Source organism: Myxocyprinus asiaticus, chromosome 32 (genome assembly GCF_019703515.2).
Source record: "Myxocyprinus asiaticus isolate MX2 ecotype Aquarium Trade chromosome 32, UBuf_Myxa_2, whole genome shotgun sequence".
Lineage (NCBI taxonomy): Eukaryota > Metazoa > Chordata > Actinopteri > Cypriniformes > Catostomidae > Myxocyprinus > Myxocyprinus asiaticus.
Window position 1 is genome coordinate 15,884,346 of NC_059375.1, and position 21,932 is coordinate 15,906,277.

At 35.8% G+C, this 21,932-nt stretch overlaps 2 protein-coding genes across 4 annotated transcripts; both read left to right on the forward strand.

Annotated features, from left to right (window-relative positions):
• The first annotated feature begins 293 nt into the window (after nt 1-293).
• On the forward strand, nt 294-8,365 carry LOC127423172 (somatostatin receptor type 2-like). The gene is made up of 2 exons (XM_051667296.1): nt 294-681; nt 6,285-8,365. The coding sequence occupies exon 2, from the start codon at nt 6,345-6,347 to the stop codon at nt 7,482-7,484; it is 1,140 nt and encodes a 379-aa protein (XP_051523256.1). The 5' UTR covers nt 294-681; nt 6,285-6,344; the 3' UTR covers nt 7,485-8,365.
• Nucleotides 8,366-16,365: 8,000 nt separating this feature from the next.
• On the forward strand, nt 16,366-20,353 carry LOC127423180 (tumor necrosis factor receptor superfamily member 13B). Of its 3 annotated transcripts, none has more exons than XM_051667309.1 (5): nt 16,366-16,434; nt 17,155-17,290; nt 17,658-17,774; nt 19,572-19,823; nt 19,948-20,353. In XM_051667309.1, exons 2-5 carry the CDS (start codon nt 17,176-17,178, stop codon nt 20,199-20,201), a joined length of 738 nt encoding a protein of 245 aa, XP_051523269.1. In that variant the 5' UTR covers nt 16,366-16,434; nt 17,155-17,175; the 3' UTR covers nt 20,202-20,353. The 3 variants fall into 3 exon arrangements, with proteins under 3 accessions (XP_051523269.1, XP_051523271.1, XP_051523270.1); XM_051667311.1 differs by lacking the exon at nt 16,366-16,434 and adding an exon at nt 16,447-16,813; XM_051667310.1 differs by lacking the exon at nt 16,366-16,434 and having other exon boundaries at nt 16,850-17,290.
• The last annotated feature ends 1,579 nt before the right edge of the window (nt 20,354-21,932 follow it).

Genomic DNA, 21,932 nt, shown 5'->3' on the forward strand with positions numbered 1-21,932 from the left:
AAATTTTGATTGCTCTTGATTTGACCCCTTAAAAACTCTCTGAAATGATTCACAAGGGTTTATTTTAATCTAATCTTATATTGAACATGTTTTGGGATTCATTTAAAAAGCTATTTGGACCTCTGCCATATTCCCTTATCAGGACCACACAACAAAAACATCTGAATATAGCCTTTCACGTCGTTTAGATTAATGGATCTCCTTCGCGACGCAGCATATATTAAGGAGCGTCTGTCCAGTGAGGGCAGAAAGCGCGCGCTTAGCTCCATCTGCACGCAGAGCGGGAAGCTGCACTCTCTCTCAGCGCGCGACTGAAAACAATACCAAAGGAATTCGACAACTGCTTTTGACATTTTGTTATTTTCCGCACTCGACTTTTAAGTTGATCGAGTGCAGTGTTGCCATTCATATCTAAACAAATTTCTTAGTTTATTTTCTGCAGGAATAACAGTGAAATTGTCGGACATTTATGATCTGAGGGGATCTGCCGGTCCTGACGCACAAACGGACCCACGCGGGTTTATGAGGACGTGTGAAGTCTGAGCGTCGTTTATTCTGAGTTGGATTTCACACTTGCTCGTGCAGTTCTGCGATAATATTATGGTGGCCAATGGAAGCATGTGAAACGATCATATTCCAGGAATGGATTTCCAAAGATGTTCCAGGCAACTGATTAATGTGGTAAGGCCAAATTAAATACATCTGAACAAGCTATTCAATGGCATGCTTTTATAACATACTAAATGACTACAAGACTTGTCAAGTAGCTAGTTGACAGCGTATTGTTTGCTATTGTACTTTTTCTGTTCAAAGGCTAAAATTAAATACAAATAATTTTCTTACATAAAAATAATAATAATAATAATAAATGATAGTGTTTCGGCAAAATAGTTGGACCAGTAGGTGGGTATTTTTGAACGAATAAAAATCTCTTATGTCAAAAGAAGAATAGGGTATTTATTTGCTTTTATTGTGAACATTGTTAACCAATTATATCATTCTATATCTCTGCCTATTATCCTGGTATTTGTTTTATAAAGGTCGATTAAACCAATATTTGCTCGGGCGACGTAAAGTCCTTGTTTGTCCAAGTTGCACATCAAACCAAGCAAAATTGACAATCCAGCGTGTGACATTAAAATGCAGAACAACTGAAACAAATGGCTTTATTTTGTGACGTATTCTTGTTAATATAACAAAACAGTTACTTTTGAGTTTAAAGAAATATTCTGGGTTCAAGTTAAGATCAATCGGCAGCATTTGAGGCATAATATTGATTACCACAAAAAATAATTTCGACATGTCCCTCCTTTTCTTCAAGAAAAAGTAAAAATGGAGGTTACAGTGAGGCACTTACAATGGAAGTGAATGGGACCAATTTCTGGAGGGTTTAAAAGCAGAAATGTGAAACTCATAATTTTATAAAAACACATTAATTCTTCTGTTAAAACTTGTGTATTATTTAAGCTGTAAAGTTGATTGTATCATTTTTTAAAGGTCAAGTGAGTTATTACGGCGTTATGTTGTCATGGCAACAACATAGTAAAACTGGATATTTTACACAGAAAAGGTCACATATAGGTCTTGTGGCAATACTTTTGAAACAGTGAGTATTTTAACATTTACAGATTGGCCCCATTCACTTCCATTGTAAGTGCCTCACTGAAACCTTGATTTTTTCTTTTTTTCTTTTTAAGAAAATGAGGCACTCAAAATTGATTTTTGTGGTAATCAACATTTTGCCACAGATACTGTGGATTGAGCTTAAATTGTATTGAATATTCCTTCAAAAGGAAAGTTTGGAAATTTCGAACTAACCACTTACACACTGGTTATCTCCTGAACGAATGAAAACTAAGTCTGCAGTTTCAAGAATGTGCAGTTTGACATTTATTGTTAATGCTAAAGTGGACATCAGGGCAACTGTGCACCATTAATGCCCCCAAAATTTTAACCAAAAGTCTGGTTAAAACATCGATACATGCAATACAGTAGCCATACAATGATGCTCATGTGACATCTCAGTACAGAAATCTGATATATGGCCAAATATGAACATATACACCGATCAGCCACAACATTAAAACCACCTGCCTAATATTGTGTAGGTCCCCATCGTGCCGCCAAAACAACGGCAATAGCATTCTGAGATGCTATTCTTCTCACTCATCACTGGGCCATCCGGTAACAGTAAAGAAAGACTAAGGCAATATATATATATATATATATACATACATACATACACACACACACACACACCGATCAGCCACAACATTAAAACCACCTGCCTAATATTGTCTAGGTCCCCATCGTGCCGCCAAAACAGTGCCAACCCGCCTCACAGAATAACATTCTGAGATGATATTCTTCTCACCACAATTGTACAGAGCGGTTATCCGAGTTACCGTAGACTTTGTCATTTCAATCCAGTCTGACCATTCTCTGTTGACCTCTTTCTTCAACAAGGCATTTCCGTCCACAGAACTGGCGCTCACTGGATGTTTTTTGTTATTCGTTTTTGTCCTTCATCAGCCAACTAACAAAGGACAATGAATCTGTGAACTTCAAAGACATTAGTCATTAATCTTACAGTTCTTACAAAATATTTGTTTAAACACCGACCCTTAACACTTACTTAGTTTAATAATTTTAAACCATGACTTGCACTGCACATCAGGGCTCCAGACTGCAACTAAAATGGTCGCAAATGCGACCAAAAATAATTGTTTGGGACAATCATTTAAATTCTAGTCGCCATTGGCAACAGTCGGGTTGTGTGCGTTCATATGTGGTTTCATCAGATATCATCTTGTGAGTTATTGAATACGAGCTCGCTGCACCGCACGCAACAACAAACCAGCGCGAGAGAGTTGTGAACAAATGACTCTTTTAAACTGGATCTTTTTCATGAATCACCTGAAAAGAACTGAGGGTTTGAACTCAGGAGCTCAGGTTAGCAGTTTGAATCAGATTCACTTTCTCAGCGAATCAGCCATCAGTAAGCTCACAACTGGGAGCACAGACATTTAAAAATAAGAGTCCCATATGTATTTGGGGCTTCATGATAATTAAAAGTCCTGTATTGTGTGCCACCTTTTTTCCTTATGGTAATTAGATTGGGATTGGAGTAGCACAATAAACTGCATATGGAATTTCATTCAGTTTGCACTGTTGTTGTCTCTGTGTCTGGGCCATCAGGTAAGAGTAAAGAAAGACTAAGGCAATATATATATATATATATATATATAGATACTTGCACTGTTCCAGAGTTCCAGGGCTGAGAAAGAATGTAATAAGTAACATTGCTAACACTGTTCTACATTACAGAGAAATACTAAACCGTTAATAATGAGCCTTTAAAATATAAATTTTACAAGCACACGCACGAAACGAGCCGTAGCAACACAGCAAAAGCTCTAATGATTCTGAATGTGTTGGAAAAATCAGCAAGGAGACTGTGTGAACATTTTGTTAATTTATATAGAGAAATGCACATTAGGGTTGTGGCGACAGATGATGATCTCGGGGATCGACGATGGTCAGAGTGATCGCCAATAGCTGATGCCTTTGACGATGTCAAGACAATATTTGGCTCGTTTTCCCATGTATTAAATTATTATTATTATTATTATTATTTGGCTATTAATATTATCAAATTAATATTACAAATAACTTGCCCGAAGACACACAGACACGCGCTTGAAGAAACACTTTATATTTTTTATATACTTATTATATTAAGAACAGATGACAGAAAAGCGTCTATGCGCATGCATGTTTGTACGGAGGTGTGCAGTCTCGTGGAACACACGCATGTAAAAGGTTCTCACTCTTTTTTTTTTTTGTTTCTGTCTTCTGAATTTTTTTTTTTTTTACAAGAATAGTATCGTATATGAGTGCTGCAAATGACCTCAGACATCTCAGAGGTGCTTTGAGTTCAGTTCACTTTATTTCCACAGAGCAGTTCATTGTGAACGCAACTCTGTAGCCTATAGCCTACATCTGTGATTTAAAACATAAAATAATACAAAAACATGTTCACCTCGAACCATGATTTATATATCAGTGATTATTATCATCATTATAATTATTATTTTTACATTTATAATTGTTTTTATGTCTTCATTTGTGTAAGTAATATTCCACCTGCATGTTTATACAGACACTTGCCTGACAGTAAATGGAAAGGTGTATATATATATTATTCTTTTATCACTTCATTATTTTAATTACTTTTTCGTTTCATTTGGAGTGCAATTTGAATTTAGAAATTGTATTTGATTTAAGTTTTTTGTTTTTTAATAAATTAATTTAATTTTCAATGCAAAAGCCCAGGGGTTGCTGATGTAATTGGATATTGCGATATATATATATATCGTGAAGGAGGGAACAAAACAAGTTTATTCACACACATGATGTATTTTCCCGGACAACAAAATACCCGTCTGGTAGAGAATGCACCGATGAAGTAGGTTCTTTGCCAGAGAGATGTTGACAACTGTGGTAAAGCCATCTTTCAAAAAGTTGAACAACACACATTTTAATTGCACTATTTTTTTTCCAGTTTCATTTGAATTTTTAGTTAAAATAAATAAAAATAAAGTTCAAAGTTTGAAATCAAGGAGTCTTGCTTTATTGTGTAGGGTTAACGTTAACCCTGCTTAACGAAAATTACTCCATAGTACCACCTAGCGTCCAACCAGTGGTAATACCGGTGTTCGACAGTTTCCTGTGGAGCTTTTTCTATGACCAACTGACCAATCAAAACTTGGTCGACCAAGACTCTTCTCATCCACTAATGTTTGGTCAACTATCAGGGGGCAGCCCTAGATATGGGTCAGGAGCTTCAGTTAATGTTCACATCAACCATCAAAATGGGGAAAAATGTGATCTCAGTGATTTGGACCATGGCAAAAACATCCAGTGAGCGGCAGTTCTGTAGACAGAAACACTTTGTTGATGAGAGAGGTCAACAGAGAATGGCCAGACTGGTTTGAACTGACAAAGTCTGCGGTAACTCAGATAACTGCTCTGTACAATTGTAGTGAGAAGAATATCATCTCAGAATGCTGTTCTGAGATGCGGGTTGGTGCTGTTTTGGCGGCACGAGGGGGACCTATACAGTATTAGGCAGGTGGTTTTAATGTTGTGGCTGATGATTGGTGTATATGCAATTGTAGTTCATATATTTGAGCATATATGTATGGCAGAGGCTATTTGCGCTAAGTGTAAATACCAACAAAAAGCATCTTCTTTGCACTAAGTGCAAATTGTGTTGCGATTTACACCTCAAACAAACATACATTATAGTGGCATCACTGCAGCTTGTTTATTGTGTTTATTTAGAGTCCCACAGACGCCTTACACCAACCCCTAGCCCTAAACCTAACCCTAACTTTATCTTACAAAAATTTACATTGTTTTACTACAGTAAACAAAGTATCACCATAGTATTTTATAGTAAAATCATAGTGACCACAAAATTAAACATGGTTACTGTATTAAAACCATATTGCTTTAGTAATACCATGGTTAATGCATTAAAACTATTGTTACTGCAATATTACTATGGTAAAACCATGGTTAATTTTAACTGGATCAAACTTTTCTCTAAACTCCCCGACATTCACAGTGACCAAATCACTACGAGGAAATAAACCTTCATATTCATTTTTAATCATTATTATAATTAGTATTACAGGAAATATTGAGAGTGGAGACAGAAAACAGGATGGGAAAAGGTGGGACATAAGGGGGATTAGAACCCGGGTCGTCCGCATGAAAAGAAGCACATCTACACCATTGTTACACACTACACCATTAAAACAACAGAGACCTAGTGCAAATAGTCACTCCATATATGTATCTGTTCACATTTCACCAGCATTTAAGAAAACATGTTACATACATGAACATTTTTGTAGTATTTTGAAATATATGTTCCATATATGTATAATGCAACTTTTTTATATCAGTGAAAACCATATATAAATATATATTTTATTTTTGGGTTTTACATATATTGCTATATATCAGATTTCTTTATGGGTTTGGATGACTTAGATTTCAGAAATGCTTTTCAAAATCAACCAGTGCCCTATACAGAATAGGAAATACATCTAACATGTATGTGTGAAAGAACCTTTTATTTAATGGCCAAAAAAAAAAGAAAAAAAAAAAAAAAAGGCAGAAGTAGATGTAGTATAAAAATTGGCACAGGTGTCTTTAGAAAATAGGAGCTTGGTTGTTAACTCATATGTTCTTTTTTCCATAAATGCACACAGGTTACACATATTAAACTGTGGACTCGATCTTCGTAAGCCCTGTGAATAAACACAACCAAAATGGGGACATGGACGTTTATGCCCTTTTCCAATCTGTCCCTCCCTGAGTCCCTTTTCAATGATAGTTTCTTCCCAGGGAACGAGTCTGACTTTGGTCTGGAGATTTACCCCCACAATGGAACTCACCCTGGCTTTGACCAAACCAGTTCTGTAGTCATCACATTCGTGTACTTTGTAGTATGTGCGGTGGGGCTCTGTGGTAATGCCCTGGTCATCTATGTTATCCTGCGCTATGCCAAGATGAAGACTGTCACCAACATCTATATTTTGAACCTGGCTGTAGCAGATGTACTGTGCATGCTGAGCCTACCATTCATTTCCATTCAGCTAGCACTGCTTCACTGGCCCTTTGGAGCGGCTATTTGTCGTGTTGTCCTAACTGTGGACTCAATGAACCAGTTTACCAGCATCTTCTTTCTAACAGTCATGAGCATTGATCGCTACCTGGCTGTGGTGCATCCAATAAAATCCACCAAATGGCGAAAGCCACGTGTGGCCAAGATGATTAGTTTGGCAATGTGGGGTGTGGCTCTGCTGGTCAACTTACCAATTATGATCTACAGTGGCGTGAACACCAAAAGGAATGAGGCACGGACATGTACGATGTTGTGGCCAGAGCCCCAGAACGCCTACAACACTGCTTTCATCTTCTACACCTTTTTCTTGGGCTTTTTTCTGCCGCTGACAGTTATCTCCTTGTGCTACCTGCTCATCGTCATTAAGGTGAAGTCCTCAGGCATGCGAGTGGGTTCAACAAAAAGAAAGCGCTCAGAGCGCAGAGTCACACGCATGGTGTCTATTGTGGTGGTGGTTTTTGTGCTCTGCTGGTTACCTTTCTATGTATTCAACGTGACCTCTGTGACTGGAACCGTGCCGTCCACATCTGTGCTGAAGAGCACTTTTGACTTTGTGGTGGTGCTGGGTTACGCAAACAGCTGTGCCAACCCCATCCTCTATGCCTTCCTGTCAGACAACTTTAAGAAGAGTTTCCAAAATGTCCTGTGTCTAAAAAGAGTCGGAGGCTTGGATGAGATTGAGCGCAGTGACAGTCGTCAGGACAGGACTCGAATGGTCAATGACGTCATGACGGAAACACATAACGCCGCACTGCTCAATGGAGACCTGCAGACCAGTATCTGAGGATGGTTTGTTACCTCGAAAGATCTTGGCCTGAAAGTCACTTTTGTCACTGCTGAAATGACATATCCTACAGTAAGGCTAAAAGTGAAATTTGGCCTTTGACCCATGACATTTTCAGACTCCCTGCTGTGAGAAGCTCTCAAACTCTAAATTGTAAATTGTACCTAAGTGAGAAGTGATTTCGTTTTTAAGATCAATGATGAAACTTTACATATCTAATTTATTAACATATACCATTAATTTGGACAGCAGTTTATTTTCAAAGCAGTTTTAGGACATCATGCGTGTCCTAAAGTGGTCTGTTGGTATTGTTTACCAGGTAACACAACAAGATCATTTTGGACAGCTCAGACTGACTGATCTCGTGTATTGAAGCGATGAGGATATGCTAAGAATGTGATTTACTGTAAATATCTGTCATTATTTTACTTGGTGTCACTGTCTGAAAAAAATGCTTAAGCTGTTGTGTTGTTTTGTGTTTTGTTCACTTCAGTGCCAAAATTGTCTTTAAAGTTATGAGCTAAGTCCATTGATAATTCAAGATCATTGCCCTCATTAGATAAACACCAAAAGGCCAATAAGCAAAGGCGTATTATTATTGAAGGATTTTCAATGACGATGCATGCAGAATGGTGATGCGTGAAGAGATGTTGTTATACAAACCACATCACTGAATTTAAAAAAGTTCCCAACATGTAGAGAGAGGGAGAGAGAGAAAAAAAACAGATCTAAAGTTGTATGGCCTAGTTATTTGTTGTAATTTTGTGAATTATGCTTATGCTTATAATATCTTACTAAACCTGATGGTTGCCGTCTGTTATTTTTATTTACATGTCAACATTTTTGCCTCTGGTTCCCAATGGAGTTTTATTTTTGGAGAGGAAATTTACATTCTGTTTAATGGAGGGAGGGGGGGAGGGGGGTTGTAATTATTTAATGACCTAGACTTGAGAAAGTTAATTTCGATCTTTTTAAATGCATGAAGTCACCTTATAGACAATGCTAAATTAAGTCATCAGTTAACAGTCATCTGCTGGCAAATGCAAGCAAATTCCTCTTCTTTCTGCTGTTATAAAAACAACCTTGCTCACCCAAGTCATAGAAATGACGGTCAAGGGGGCAGTGAAACAGACAATGATGAAAGAGAACTCAAGAGGGCATACAGTTCATTCAGCTTTAACTAAATGATTTTGAGAAAAATGCATAATCTGAATTTGGACTGCAATTCTTATCAAAATGTTAAATATACCTCATTATAAAACATAAGACACACAGCCTTTATCCATCATTGTGATGAATGGTCTCTGTCATTATAATGGAACCATCTATGGAACACTGAACAAGGACTATTCTATAGTAACAAAGAATGGCATTGTAACAGCTGCTTTCTGTTTTCAATGCTTGGAGGACATAAAAATGTCATAAAATGATGCTGTAAATGCCTTACTGTAAATATTTTTTTGAAAAGACACATAGAATGAGAGATGTAGAAACTGTTTGGTTTGTGTGTGGTGCATTCATTCATAGAGCTTTAACAACTAACCCTCCAACATGAATGTACAATCAACTCATCTACTATAAAATGCTTGTAAATAAAACACTAATTTAAATTCCCTGTAACAAGATTTGTCACTCACAGAGCTATATAATGTGTAAATATCAGAGCTGCCATGATGCAGAATCAAAATCGCATGTTTACATGCACACCAAAACGCTGATAACTAGGCTATTGAATAAATCTGACAATGCAAGAAACCCGTGTTTACATGTGATTTGAAATGAGGATATTTACATTCATGATCTGGCTACATCCACATTAATCTAGAAACATTTGAACATACATTTTCATTTTCAAAACGTTCTCCATCCACACTGCAGATTTCAGACTGACATTCTGAGTAAACTTTCCGTCGCCTCTGAAGGAATGCGATATGAATGTTGTACAAAGTAAAATGTATCTTTAACAATGCTTTCAAAGTGAATAGCAGGAGCAACAACGTTGCTACAACATGAGCCGCCATCTTGATTGTTTTGGGTTGAGTGGATCACATGACTGCATCACATGACAACGAATATGTCAACATTTTTGATATTTTCGTTTCCCTGTCCACACTACAATGCTAAGACAGCGTTTTCAAATGTATCCACTTGGGAGAGAATTTTTGAAAAGCTGTTTTCGCTGTCAAAAACGCCATCTCAGTGTGGACGGAAGGCCAAAACTATGAGAAATAGATGCGTTTTCAAACTAAAACATATAAGTCTGGATGTTGCCTTAGTGTAAACGTGGCCTTGCACTGATTATGCTTAGTCGACAACATGAAAAGTAATGTAAATGCCTTAGATGTCTTTCCTTTGTTGGGGTACGGTTATAAACGGTTGAAGCAAAAACGACTGGCTCACGTAGATTTTTACCTATTACCCTGATTTCGCGTTTCAAGTAAACACCTTTACCAGGGTTCCTTCCGGCTAATCCAATGTGCAAAAATGTTGTGTGCATGCCTCAAAAACATCAAAAGCAGAGAATAACCCGATGATTTCAAGTCTCATGTAAACACGGTTTTCTTGCATTGTCGATAGTTTTTAATAAGCTCATTTTTGGTAGTTACCAAAGTATTGTTGTGCATGTAAATGCACTAAATTAAACTTATTTAACTCTTTCATTTGAAACTTTTAAGGGGTTTAGTGCATTGCAACATTTGTGAAGGGCTAAAGCAATTATTTAAACTGAACTTGTTTATTGTTTGTCTGTATACAACATGTGCCAAAATCAGCGGGCAACATAACAACAACTGGTGATAGTCTAAAAGTCAATTGTCTGTTATGCTGCAAATGATGCGAGGTGAATGAGTTCACGGTTGGTATTGTGTATACAGTTATTTTCTAGGATCAAGACAAAGATCTTTTGAAACTTGGGGAAGAATTACTGATTTTAAAGTGGTTATCTCAGTATTCGTTTTGTCCATGTAGTTTTTCCTTAAGTGAGTTCAATATAATGTGCCTTCAACTGTCCAGCAGCATACGGTTTGTGTTAGTATGTAGTGCTTTATTGTTGTTTCTCATGTCAAGTTGCCTAAAGTTCCTATTCTGATAGACTGTATGTATAATATAGCATTTCAATGTTACTTCTGTATCACAGATTTCAACGTTTTCTGCCATTCCTCAACATACCACATGCTTAGACCTTGAGGAATGAATAATCTCTTACCTTAAACAATAGTTGAAAAGAATAAAGGCTAGGTATTGTTTACTCGTGGGGTCTCTGAGGTAATTTTCAGCATGTAGCATAACTCACTACAACTTTAATGGCAGGCTGTTCTGAGATTGAGTGCCTGTCATTCTCCTGGTTGCTAAGCTGCCACAGCTCATTTTTTGCAGTGTAATGAGTAATTTAGTTTAAAGATCCCATTTATTACCAAGCACCCAAGCAGGATAATCCTCGTCTAATTAAATGATTTTTTTTCCTTTTCTTTTATTTAAAAACTATTGTTGTGAGGTCATTTGTGGACAAACTGTGATTGTGTTTTAATTAAACTTCACAAAGGCACAGACCTGTTTTTAAGTGATTCTTTTATTGAATAGGGATTATAACGTATGTTCAACATTCTAAAATTTACAAAATAAGCAGAATACATGATTAAAATTACCTTCTTGAAATATTGTGTTTTAGGGTTAATTTTTATGTAACTAAGTCATATAAGTTGCATGTAAACATTTTTGCTTGGAAGTAGGCTGGTAATGATTATTTTTTCAATGTGTTTAAGAAAAATGGAATTCCCGTAAACAATGTGACAACATATTGTCAAGAAATCTTCCTCTCACACATAATCCGTTGCACTATGATTCTCAGTCAGATTTCCCCTTTAATTTAAGTGACTAATTGCTGTAAATTTAATAACACATAAGAAAACCTCTGGCTATGCCTGGCATTAGAAGACTTCTTATCTTTTTCTTTTTTTAAAGAAATTACAAATAAGGGAAAACCCTCCCAATTGTAAATTCGGGTTATTATGTGGTGCTAAATGTCTCCCTCTGTTGTCTAGTTTGGGATCTGTTTTAAATGGAAAAAAGTTTTTTCATGAAATGGGGCTTCAAGTTAATTTGACTTTTGTTAGGATCTTGGTTGGATAGCTATTTATCTTTTGCCTTGTATGTGGATTACGCATCATGTTCATGATCTGTAATTATAGACAGTTGTGGAAAAACGTGTGATCAAGTACATGCCAAACCTTTTTCAGTGTTGTTATCAAGTAGGTAAAGCTGTAGGCCGGTGAACTGGGCGGATCATAATACATGATTATTAATGAGTTTCCTGTTTTGTTTTAAAGTGACACTGAACATATTAGTGCATGCACAATCTAATAAATTGTTGTGAAAAGATGAACAGTTAATCTTAAATTTGTTTGACTCTGAAACAGAATCACCTTTCCAAAAACTTCGTTTATTTTCATTGTAATCCAAGCAGGCACTAGTATGTTCAGTGTCTCTTTAACAAGAAACAGGAAACTCATGAATATTCATGTTTGCTCCGCCCAGTGCAACCGAAAATCTCAGAAACCGAATATTTCAGAAAGCCAGAAACCTCCTAATAGGGGCGGGATCTCCAAAAGGGGCGGGGTTACACCAAAAGGGGGCGTCACTTCCACTCACGATTAAGGTTAGAGAAAGGGTTAGGGGCTCTCTATATCTTTACTGGGGGTTTGGAGCTCCTGCCCCTTTTTGGACCTGCAGCTATATCCTGCTTGTTGTTATTGACAAAAATAAAATGCATTGCATTAATTTACCAAACAAATAAAGGCTAACGTGTGAACAAAGCTTAATTATTTTTATTTTTTTTTGTTGCAATTACTGTACTGCCAGTGAAAAAAATATCAGAAACAGAGGCAAATGATTAATAAATGCAGCACAGAGTCCATACAATCTTACTGAATGTAAAAAAAAAATATATATATATATATATATATATATATATATATATATATATATATATATATATATATATATATATATATATTAGGTGTTTATTAGTATTATTATTATTATTTGTGTTCAGGTTTAAAAGGTACATTAAAATTCTTAATTATTTTATAACAATAATGCTATTATATCATTGAATTAATTTCCTTCTTTTTTTGTCTTTATAATGTCTTTATGGTTACAAAATTCGAAGTAGAATTATTCTAGTTAAAAGTAAAACTAATATTCTACATATACGTTTTCATACTTGTCTGTGTACTAACTAACAAAACATGCACTTTGAATCCACAAAGGTTGATTGTTGTACAGGACTCACACTTGACCAATATAAAGAATATGGACAGTTATAAATGTACTGTAACATTATCAACAAGAAATACCTTTAACATCACACAAAATCCCACTGTACCATTGGGATTAACCTTGATGACACATTACATGTAAACTGCATGTCCAGTATTTCTGTGGCTGACACACAATGAAACAAAAGACATTTATGAATTCATCATGTATACAAAATGAGGACATTACTGTTGGTTTGAGTCAACAGGTGTAGAATATTGAGTGTGCTCTTCCTGCCCCGAGCTACCATCTGTCTTTTTGGTTCAGCTTCACTGCTCCAAAGACTGAACTCCAGTGACACAACTGCACTGACTGCAATGTCATGGTCACCCAGTCTGACTCCACGCTTTCCTGCTGCCTATTTGAATAGGTTTTCGAAGGTTTCTGTAGGTTGTCTACGAAACACACTTGTGCGTTTGGTCTACTTGAGATCTATTTAAAAGAACTGCAGGTGCAAGGATGTGTTTAAATGAGTGTGTGCTTAGTTTCAGGTTTAACAAAGCAAGATGACTCATTCCATTGCCATAACTCCACAGATTTCTTGGCCCTGTTAGATCCAGTTTCTTTACCAGACCTCTCTCCCTGTCAGAGGATGTCCAAATATCAGAGTTCTGTCTGATATCCAAAACCCGTTGACATCAATAGCTTGTTACGTTAAAGGATAGTTCACCCAAAAATGAAAATGATCTCATCATTTACTCACCCTCATGACATCCAAGATGTGTATGACTTTCTTTCTTCTGCTGAACACAAACGAAGAGTTTTAGAAGAACATTTTAGCTCTGTAGTTCCATATAATGCAAGTGAATGGTGGCCAGAACTTTGAAGGTACAAAGTAATCCATATGACTCCAGTGGTTAAATCTAATTCTTCTGAAGTGATATGACGGGTGTGGGTGAGAAATAGATTAATATTTAAGTTATTTATTTTACTATAAATTCTCCTCCCTGCCCAGTAGGTGGCGATATATACAAATAATGCGAATTGACAAAATCAAAAGAAGAAGAATGTGAAAGTGGAGATTTATAGTAAAAAAGGACTTAAATATTGTTCTGTTTCTCACCCAGATTTATCATATCACTTCTAAAAACATGGATTTAACCACTGGAGTCTTTTGGATTACTTTTATGCTGCTTTTATGTGCTTTTTTGAGCTTCAAAGTTCTGCCCACCATTTATTTGCATTGTATGGACCTACAGAGCTGAAATATTTTTCTTAAAATCTTCGTTTGTTTACAGCAGAAGAAAGTCATACACATACTTGCGTGAACTATCCATTTATCTCTTCCCAAAGAGTAGGCAGGGTCAACATGGGAATAGCAGAAGGCAAGAGATGAAGTTATGTTAAAATGAGCAGAATTTATTGAGTAATTTTGGCTGCGTCTTAGCTAGTTCGACTTCGTCTGATCAGCACAAACTCAACAAGTGTTATTATACCAAGCAAAGACAATGGAAAATTCCTGCTTCACAACATTGTCTCATGATGTTGAAGACTTTGAAATGGAGAAATATAATATAAAAATGAAAAGTACACATTTATGTATAATATGATATATGTATGATTAGGAAATAATATAAAAGAAATAAAGAAACAACATAAATGAAGAACAACACAGATGCATGTTTGCTCTCTTGAAGTTACACAAACACAAGTTGCCTTTAAACACTCAAATTAAAACCTTAGATCCTTCAGCCCTATAAAATACAGTAAAAAAGTGTGGAAGAGCTCATTGTCCTCCCTATAAACATCATGATGGCATGATAAAAATGCACAGTTAGAAGATGAATGTAATGACTGGAAATATTCACCTGTGGATAATAGACCAGACACATAAACATGAATGATGTGTCCCTGGAGAATAATGCATCTTCATTTTAAACCTGAGTCATCTGCACAGCTTAATATGAATAACTTCTCTCGTTTATCTAGTCATTTAGTTTTAGCAGTAGAGCATTCAGCCAGAAGATAATTTGTTTTACTTTGTCTTTAGAATTAAATTTAATGCACATGTACAAGAATAAAAGTATCACTATTACTTAAAACATAAACATCTTCCACTATCTTGTGTCTGGCATTTGTCAGGTTTGTTCTGTAGCACTTACATTGTCCGTTTTGAGTCAATACAGAGAAAAGTTACTTCTTCTTTTTTTTTATTACACAACTAGGCTTGTCGATTTAACATGTTAATTTAGTGATCATAATTTTAAAAAATAAAATAAAATACAAATTAACACAATTAATAATGCCCGCTGACCAGTACGTAAAAAGCCACGTCAGCAGGGGGCAGTCAGCGCTCCTCAACAGACCTCACAGGCAGGGCATTAACAGAATGCAAGCCGGTCACACAAGATGCATTCTTGACAGCAGGGCGAAGTAAAACATACATCTCGAGACACAACTACTACTTTAAACTTGACACAGCATCTATGACACTGAAAATCAGTGAGATGCTCCAAAAGCATCTGTCTGATGCACATGTACATAGACACACAATTAAAAGTCAGACAGAATGCAAGAATGCAGGACAGAGTGATGAACTCAAGTGTAAAATGGAAAATGTTCTCTGATATTGGAATTAAACAAACAATATATTGACTTCAAAAGGCACTTTTTGTATTGTCTAATCAATGCTTTACTCATCTTCCACAATAATGCAACAATCTGCATTATTATGGGCTAATAATTATAGGCCCTACATATAATATTTATAATTATTTAAATCATTATGGGGATTTAGTTTAGATTTAGTTTAGTATGTAAATAATTATGGGGATTTATATAAAGGGATAGTTCACCCAATAATTAAAATGATCTCATCATTTACCCTCATGCCATCCCAGGTGTGTATGCCTTTTGTTCTTCTGCTGAACACAAATGAAGATTTTTAGAAGAATATTTCAGCTCTGTAGGTCCAGAATTTTAAAACCCCAAAAATCAAATAAAGGCAGCAAAATGTAATCCATAAATCTCCAGTAGTTAAATCCATGTCTTCAGAAGTGATATTATAGGTGTGGGTGAGAAACAGATCAATATTTAAGTCCTTTTTTCTATCAATCTCCACTTTCACTTTCACGTTCTTCTTTTGTTTTTGGCATTCACATTCTTCATGCATATTGCCACCCACTGGGCAGAGAGGATCATTTTTTACTAAAAAAAAGGATTTAAATATTGATCTGTTTCTCACCCACACCTATTATATTGCTTCAGAAAATATGAATTTAACCACTGGAGTCATATGGATTACTTTTGTGCTGCCTTTATGTTCTTTTTGGAGCTTCAAAGTTTTGGCCAACATTCACATGCATTATATGGACCTACAGAACTGAGATATTCTTCTGAAAATCTTAATTTGTGTTCTGCAAAAGAAAGAAAGTCATACACATCTGGGATGGCATGAAGGTGAGTAAATGATGAGAGAATTTTCATTTTTTGGTGAACTATTCCTTTAATAAACCGCGGCATCAGTGCAATCAAAATCTTGCAATTTAAAAAAAAAAAAAAAAAAAAAATGCAGTTGAAGCAGTGTAATGTCATGGGACTCAGTGTGGTTATATTCAAATCACCTGCCAGTACAAACAGTACCCACACGCACAGAAATCTAAACTCATTCCTACTGTCGCCATTCTCACTCAAGGTAAGTTCTCGCTAATGTAACCTACACAGAGAGCATTAAATATACTTATTATGTGCATGGTTACTAGTATGTACAGATTCACATATAATATGAAACTAATTCAAATAAACAATTCTAACAGAACATAATACATAACACATTACAGTGTATACATTGTTTTAATAATAACAGGTGATAAAGGTTTATTGAATCAGGTGAATCTGAAAGTGTTACTTTTCTAAACTTCTGTTTGTATGTCCATACTCATAAATGCAGTGAGTTATTCATTTCAAGATTAACCTGTTTGCGTGATGGATTACCATTGATGAATATGAGAGACTACAGACCAAGATTGTGCATGAGAAACTAAAATAAGTTAATTTGGAATATTCTAGTCTCTGTAGGTTTGTTTCGATTTGTTTCAACTGTATGTTGGTTTGTCCTGTTGGTCTTTGTAGTGGAAGAGGGCAACACTTATGAGAGTAATCAGGAAAATAATATTCAATATAGTATTAAAACTGACTTTTCACTGTTTGTTTTTTCTTTTTAACTGTTTAACACTGAGATTTGTTTCAATTTAAAGCAGAAATGATTGTTATAAGAAATGCTAAGCCTTTTTCAAAGCATCCATGAGTTTAAAATTTTGAATTCATTTAACCCATTAGCTGTCTTTGACTCATTTAAATTCAACAATGTGTTTAATATGGTAATTGTTAGTATGTGTATGGGCTGTACATGCAGGTATTTGTCGAGTGCTAGAGAATGGCGCAAAGGTGCCCACAAGGGCAGTACTTGGATATGCTGGTGCAGAAGTGTATGTCCTGCAGCATGGTCTGTCATAAACCTGTGATTCTCACCCGCTGCTCAGAATACTGTGGTAAGTTACAGAACAAACTGCATACATATGCATACATATTGAAGATTAAGGGATATTCCAGATTAAATGTGAATTAATACATTATGAGAGCATCTGTAGCATGCTGTTCAATACCACAGACAATAATTTTGACCCTTCCTTCAGTGTGTAAAAGCAACAAAAAACAAATGTACAGAAATGCATTAACATTGGAAGCCTACAGAGCAATCATTTGCCCCTTGGACTTATATCGTAAATGCCTATGTGTCACAGATGCTGTGGATTGAGCTTAATGCCAACACAGGCAGTTTCTTTCCTCATATGGTACTTATTAAAAATATTCCAGTGCATATATGAAGTTTTAAATGCATTGCACTACATTGCACAGTGACCTGGAGATGCAAAGCTGTGTCCGGCCAGTTCTACGACACACTGCTGAAGAAGTGTTTTAAGTGCTCAGAGCTATGTGGCAGTCACCCATCAGCATGCTCAGAAGCCTGCAAGAGTGAGTAAAGCCTAAATACAGTGAGACTACATGCACAGACAGACAGATGGAGAGCAGATATATGTCTTCATTTGACTCATGACAGATTAATGAGTCAAATTACCTTACATTTCAAATTATACACTGAGCAGACCTTATTTTCAGACATCTGCCTTATTTGGGGGATTTTTTCCAATTCACATAGTCACATAAGTCTTATTTTACATAAAACTTTGTAAGGGTTTATAATATGACTGTTGATTTAACGTGTTAATTCAGTGTGATTAATTGAATAAAAAATAATTAATAAATGAATTCCTATCATCGGAGCAATTTAAGCGTGAAGTACCACCTTCATGTTTTTACGAGTGTCAGTCAGCAGGGGGAAGTAAGCGCAACTCCAGCTTTAAAGGCAATGCGCAACTGTACAGATAACAAACTACACTGACAGCAGACAGCACAAGATGAGAACGCGTTCTCCATTTCAACACAGCTAGATGCAGCACATCTCCGAATACAGGGGCTTCCACGAGACTGTGCTGTTAAATAAGACACACCCCCTCTTTCCAAAACACCTCCCTCCAAAGATAACGTTGAGATGGTCACATTCTCACTTATCACGGTTGTCAAACACAACAGTATTAAAATAGCACCCTCAGGTGACAACTGCTATGAATCTTAATATGAACCTACTGTAAATGTTCCGCTTCATCTACTACACTATGAGAACGTGTACAATTATTGACAGGCAGAAAGCACATCAAAGTCTTCCGATTGGCTGATCAACGAATGTGTCTGCAGCCCACGGTCACATTTTTGTTTGTCACAGTCTAGTGCTGTTATGGTGAGATATCTCAGGACACTTGTTTCAGTGATATCTTTCAGGCAGAAGGAACATTTTCTGCACAACTTTCCAGAAAAAAATCGCTTACAGCACTTTATACTTGACACAGCATCCTAAAAATGCGGTGTATGTGACGAAACGCAACCAAAGTGAGAAGCTCCTGAGTCATGTGTACATAGACCAGTTATTAGAAAATATTATACCTTGGACAGACTGACGTATTCATGATATGGAAATATGGAAACAATTTATTGCCTTTTAAAGTCACTTTTTGTATTGTATAGTTAATATGCTTAAGTCATCTGCCACAATTATCTAATGTATTTTAATTGATATAGACTAATTAATAATAATAACCTATTATATTAATAATTATTATAAATACAGTACTTTATCACTATTTAATCATTATATATTGAATAATTTTTATTGGGGGCCTTTCTATGCAAATATTGATTATATGTGATTATATGTGATTCATTAATCAGCATACGTCATGTAATTATTTACATTAACATTTTTTTATTGATTTACAACCCCCGTTTATAATAATATAATTGTATTTATGGACAAGTAACACAATTATGATTTCAGTTATGATTACATATATTTGTCATGTGTTCAGAAAAAATGCAGTTAGTTATATTCTATGGAAAGGGCAAGAATATATGTGCAGAATTCCTTCTTAACAGTTAGGATGAGCTAGGCATTAAATATCAGCACTGATGACTTAATGATAATCATTCAGTCGGTTTAGTTACAAGTCTATAAATGTATTAATAAATAAAAACCATGAATTTAGTGGTTGTTTTAAAACCATTTTCAGTTATGGTATACATTTCTCTCTCTTTTTTTCAACAAATCTCTTTTATATACATTTTGTTAATAATGCAATTTAATTTTAGGTTTCATGTTTAAAACTTAATATGCTCCCTGTGCATACTATAATAACTATACACATCTATCATGCACAGATGCAGCGGCCGTGACGCAGAGGCCTATTGGAGTGTCTGCAGTGCAGCTGTTCACCACAAGAGGGCGCTCAGTATCCAGAGCAGAGCTGTACTCTGAGGCGCTCCTGTACTCTCTGCTGGGCATGTGCATCGTAGTGCTCATGTGTACACTCACAGCTGCCATAATGGTCCTGCTGAAGAGAGCAAAGGGCCACCAGCAGCAGGAGGACACGAAGAACCAACAACCAAACAAACATGGACAGTCATCTAAAGGTGAATAGTAACATACCCTGTATATATCAAAGTAGGACAATGGTGTTACCATCTGATACCGGCAGCTACCATGGCACTGCTACAGTATTTTTGTTAGGAAAATAAAAACTGCTGCTTATTTCAGATTCTCTGATGGCTCGGGCAGAGGATGTGTCTCAGGAGGGCAGTGTGATTCAGGACAGGCCGAAGGCGACTGAGACATGTGTTTATTGCTTCTCTGACCACACGATGGCGCCACACGTGCTTTATCAGCAGGCTGACCAGCGCCAGGACAACAATCACCATGAAAACGGGCTGGTCAATCATACAGTTAATGCAAATTATGATAAGACCAGATCCTTCAGGATTATATGTTCACCTACACAAACAAGCATGTAATAATACTAATGTCAGGCATTCATACATGAGCATGTTTCTGCGTCAATCAATGATACTTGTTGGCTATAGCCATAGCAAACGTGCTGCACATGTGATTCAGAATTCCTATGGAAACTTAACCCTATTTTAGTTTTAATAAATGTTATATTCAAGATGATGCAATAGTGACTGCAATCTTTTTAACTGGTATTGGTTTAAAAAAAAAAAAACAAAAAAAAAAAAACAAACAAAAAAAAAACATTCAATTAAAAGTTCTGAGCCTTGAATCAAACAAAATCAGTTCCAAAATTAATCACAGCATTTAAAAAATAAATAAAAAATAAATAAATAAATTACAAGATTGAGTACGTGAAGGAATTAACTACTTATCCCATAAAGCATTGCGAATGACAATCCAATGAACAACGATGGTAGAATATAAAACTAAAAATATGACATTCTGTATATTTTAAATTTATTGCAACACATTCAACAGTTTTCAGTTTCTTGACGTCATTATTTTCCATAGTGATGGGGAGCGTTTTAGAAACGCCCCGTTTTCAGTGGAAAATGACATTCTAGTTGGATAAGTGGTGTAAACGAAGCGAAATCAGTGCATTTTTAACCAAAAATGTATCAGTGTGGACATGGCCTGACTCATTTAAATCATTCACAATGCTTTCTGGGAGTGGGCATGCTGCGTTCACCACTTTTAAACAAGAGGACGACCAATAGTGGATTTTGTGGATACCGTTAACTAAAGTGATGGAAAATGCCTATAAAAGATTCATCGGCCGATAGTTTTTTTTAAAATCATTTAATTCTAAAAAACAAAAACAGATTCTCTACTGTGATTGCACAGACAGAGAGGATGCAAGAGTCCAAAATGAGTAATAAGAATATCCCAGATGCCTGCTTGTTGTGCAACCAAAATCCAAATAATAACCAATACAAAACGAAGATTTGGTGCATAACGCAGGACTTTTAATTATGAACAAGCCCGTAACACACCAGGGACTCTTATTTTGAAATGTCTGTGCTTCCAGCTCGCACAAACACACAAGGGAAAGAAAACATACGTTCTAATCATCTACAATGTATTATAATAAAACTATAAAGTTGTAAAAATTGTCATATGGGCTAGACATAAATACTGTTTATCACTTCACAATTATATATATATAAAACATTTCGCACTAATAATCTTGAATTAGTCCGTAAACAGTGATGGTGACAATAGTCTTGGCTTTGTTACAATGCTCTATATGTAAATATTCAACCAATTAAGCTTTTTGTAGCCAATATATGCACTAGATAAAGGGTTTTGGCCACAAAGGAACACGGAGGAATAAATACAAATAAAAAAGCTATCAATGTTGATTTTTGCAGATAACCGTTAATTCCAAAAAGCAACCATTAATTGGTAAAACCGATATATCTGCCAACCTCTACATTAAACTCAATTCTGATTTCTGTGGTAAAAGCGACTTCTCTGATTGGTGGATCTCGCTTTAGGATTGTGGGTAATGTAGTATTTTACCAGGAATTTAGGAATAAAATGTATTATTTTTAAATAACATTTTAATCACACAGTTTAATGGCTTCTTCGCAATGATTCACATTGTTTAACAACCTCAGAGCTCTCAAAACTTTTTTGAGAGGTTTATAGGTCACCTTATCTGTGTAGAAAATGAACTGACTTTTTACTTCTGGAACCCTTGGGCTCTAGAGAAGAGCACATTTCATTTGCTT

Coding starts and splice junctions, on each gene's coding strand:
- LOC127423172 (XM_051667296.1), top strand. CDS start 6,345: ATGGGGACATGGACGTTTATGCCCTTTTCCAATCTGTCCCTCCCTGAG.
- LOC127423180 (XM_051667309.1), top strand. CDS start 17,176: ATGGCGCAAAGGTGCCCACAAGGGCAGTACTTGGATATGCTGGTGCAG. Junction 17,291..17,657: donor CCGCTGCTCAGAATACTGTG/GTAAGTTACAGA, acceptor TACATTGCACAG/TGACCTGGAGATGCAAAGCT. Junction 19,824..19,947: donor ACATGGACAGTCATCTAAAG/GTGAATAGTAAC, acceptor TGCTTATTTCAG/ATTCTCTGATGGCTCGGGCA.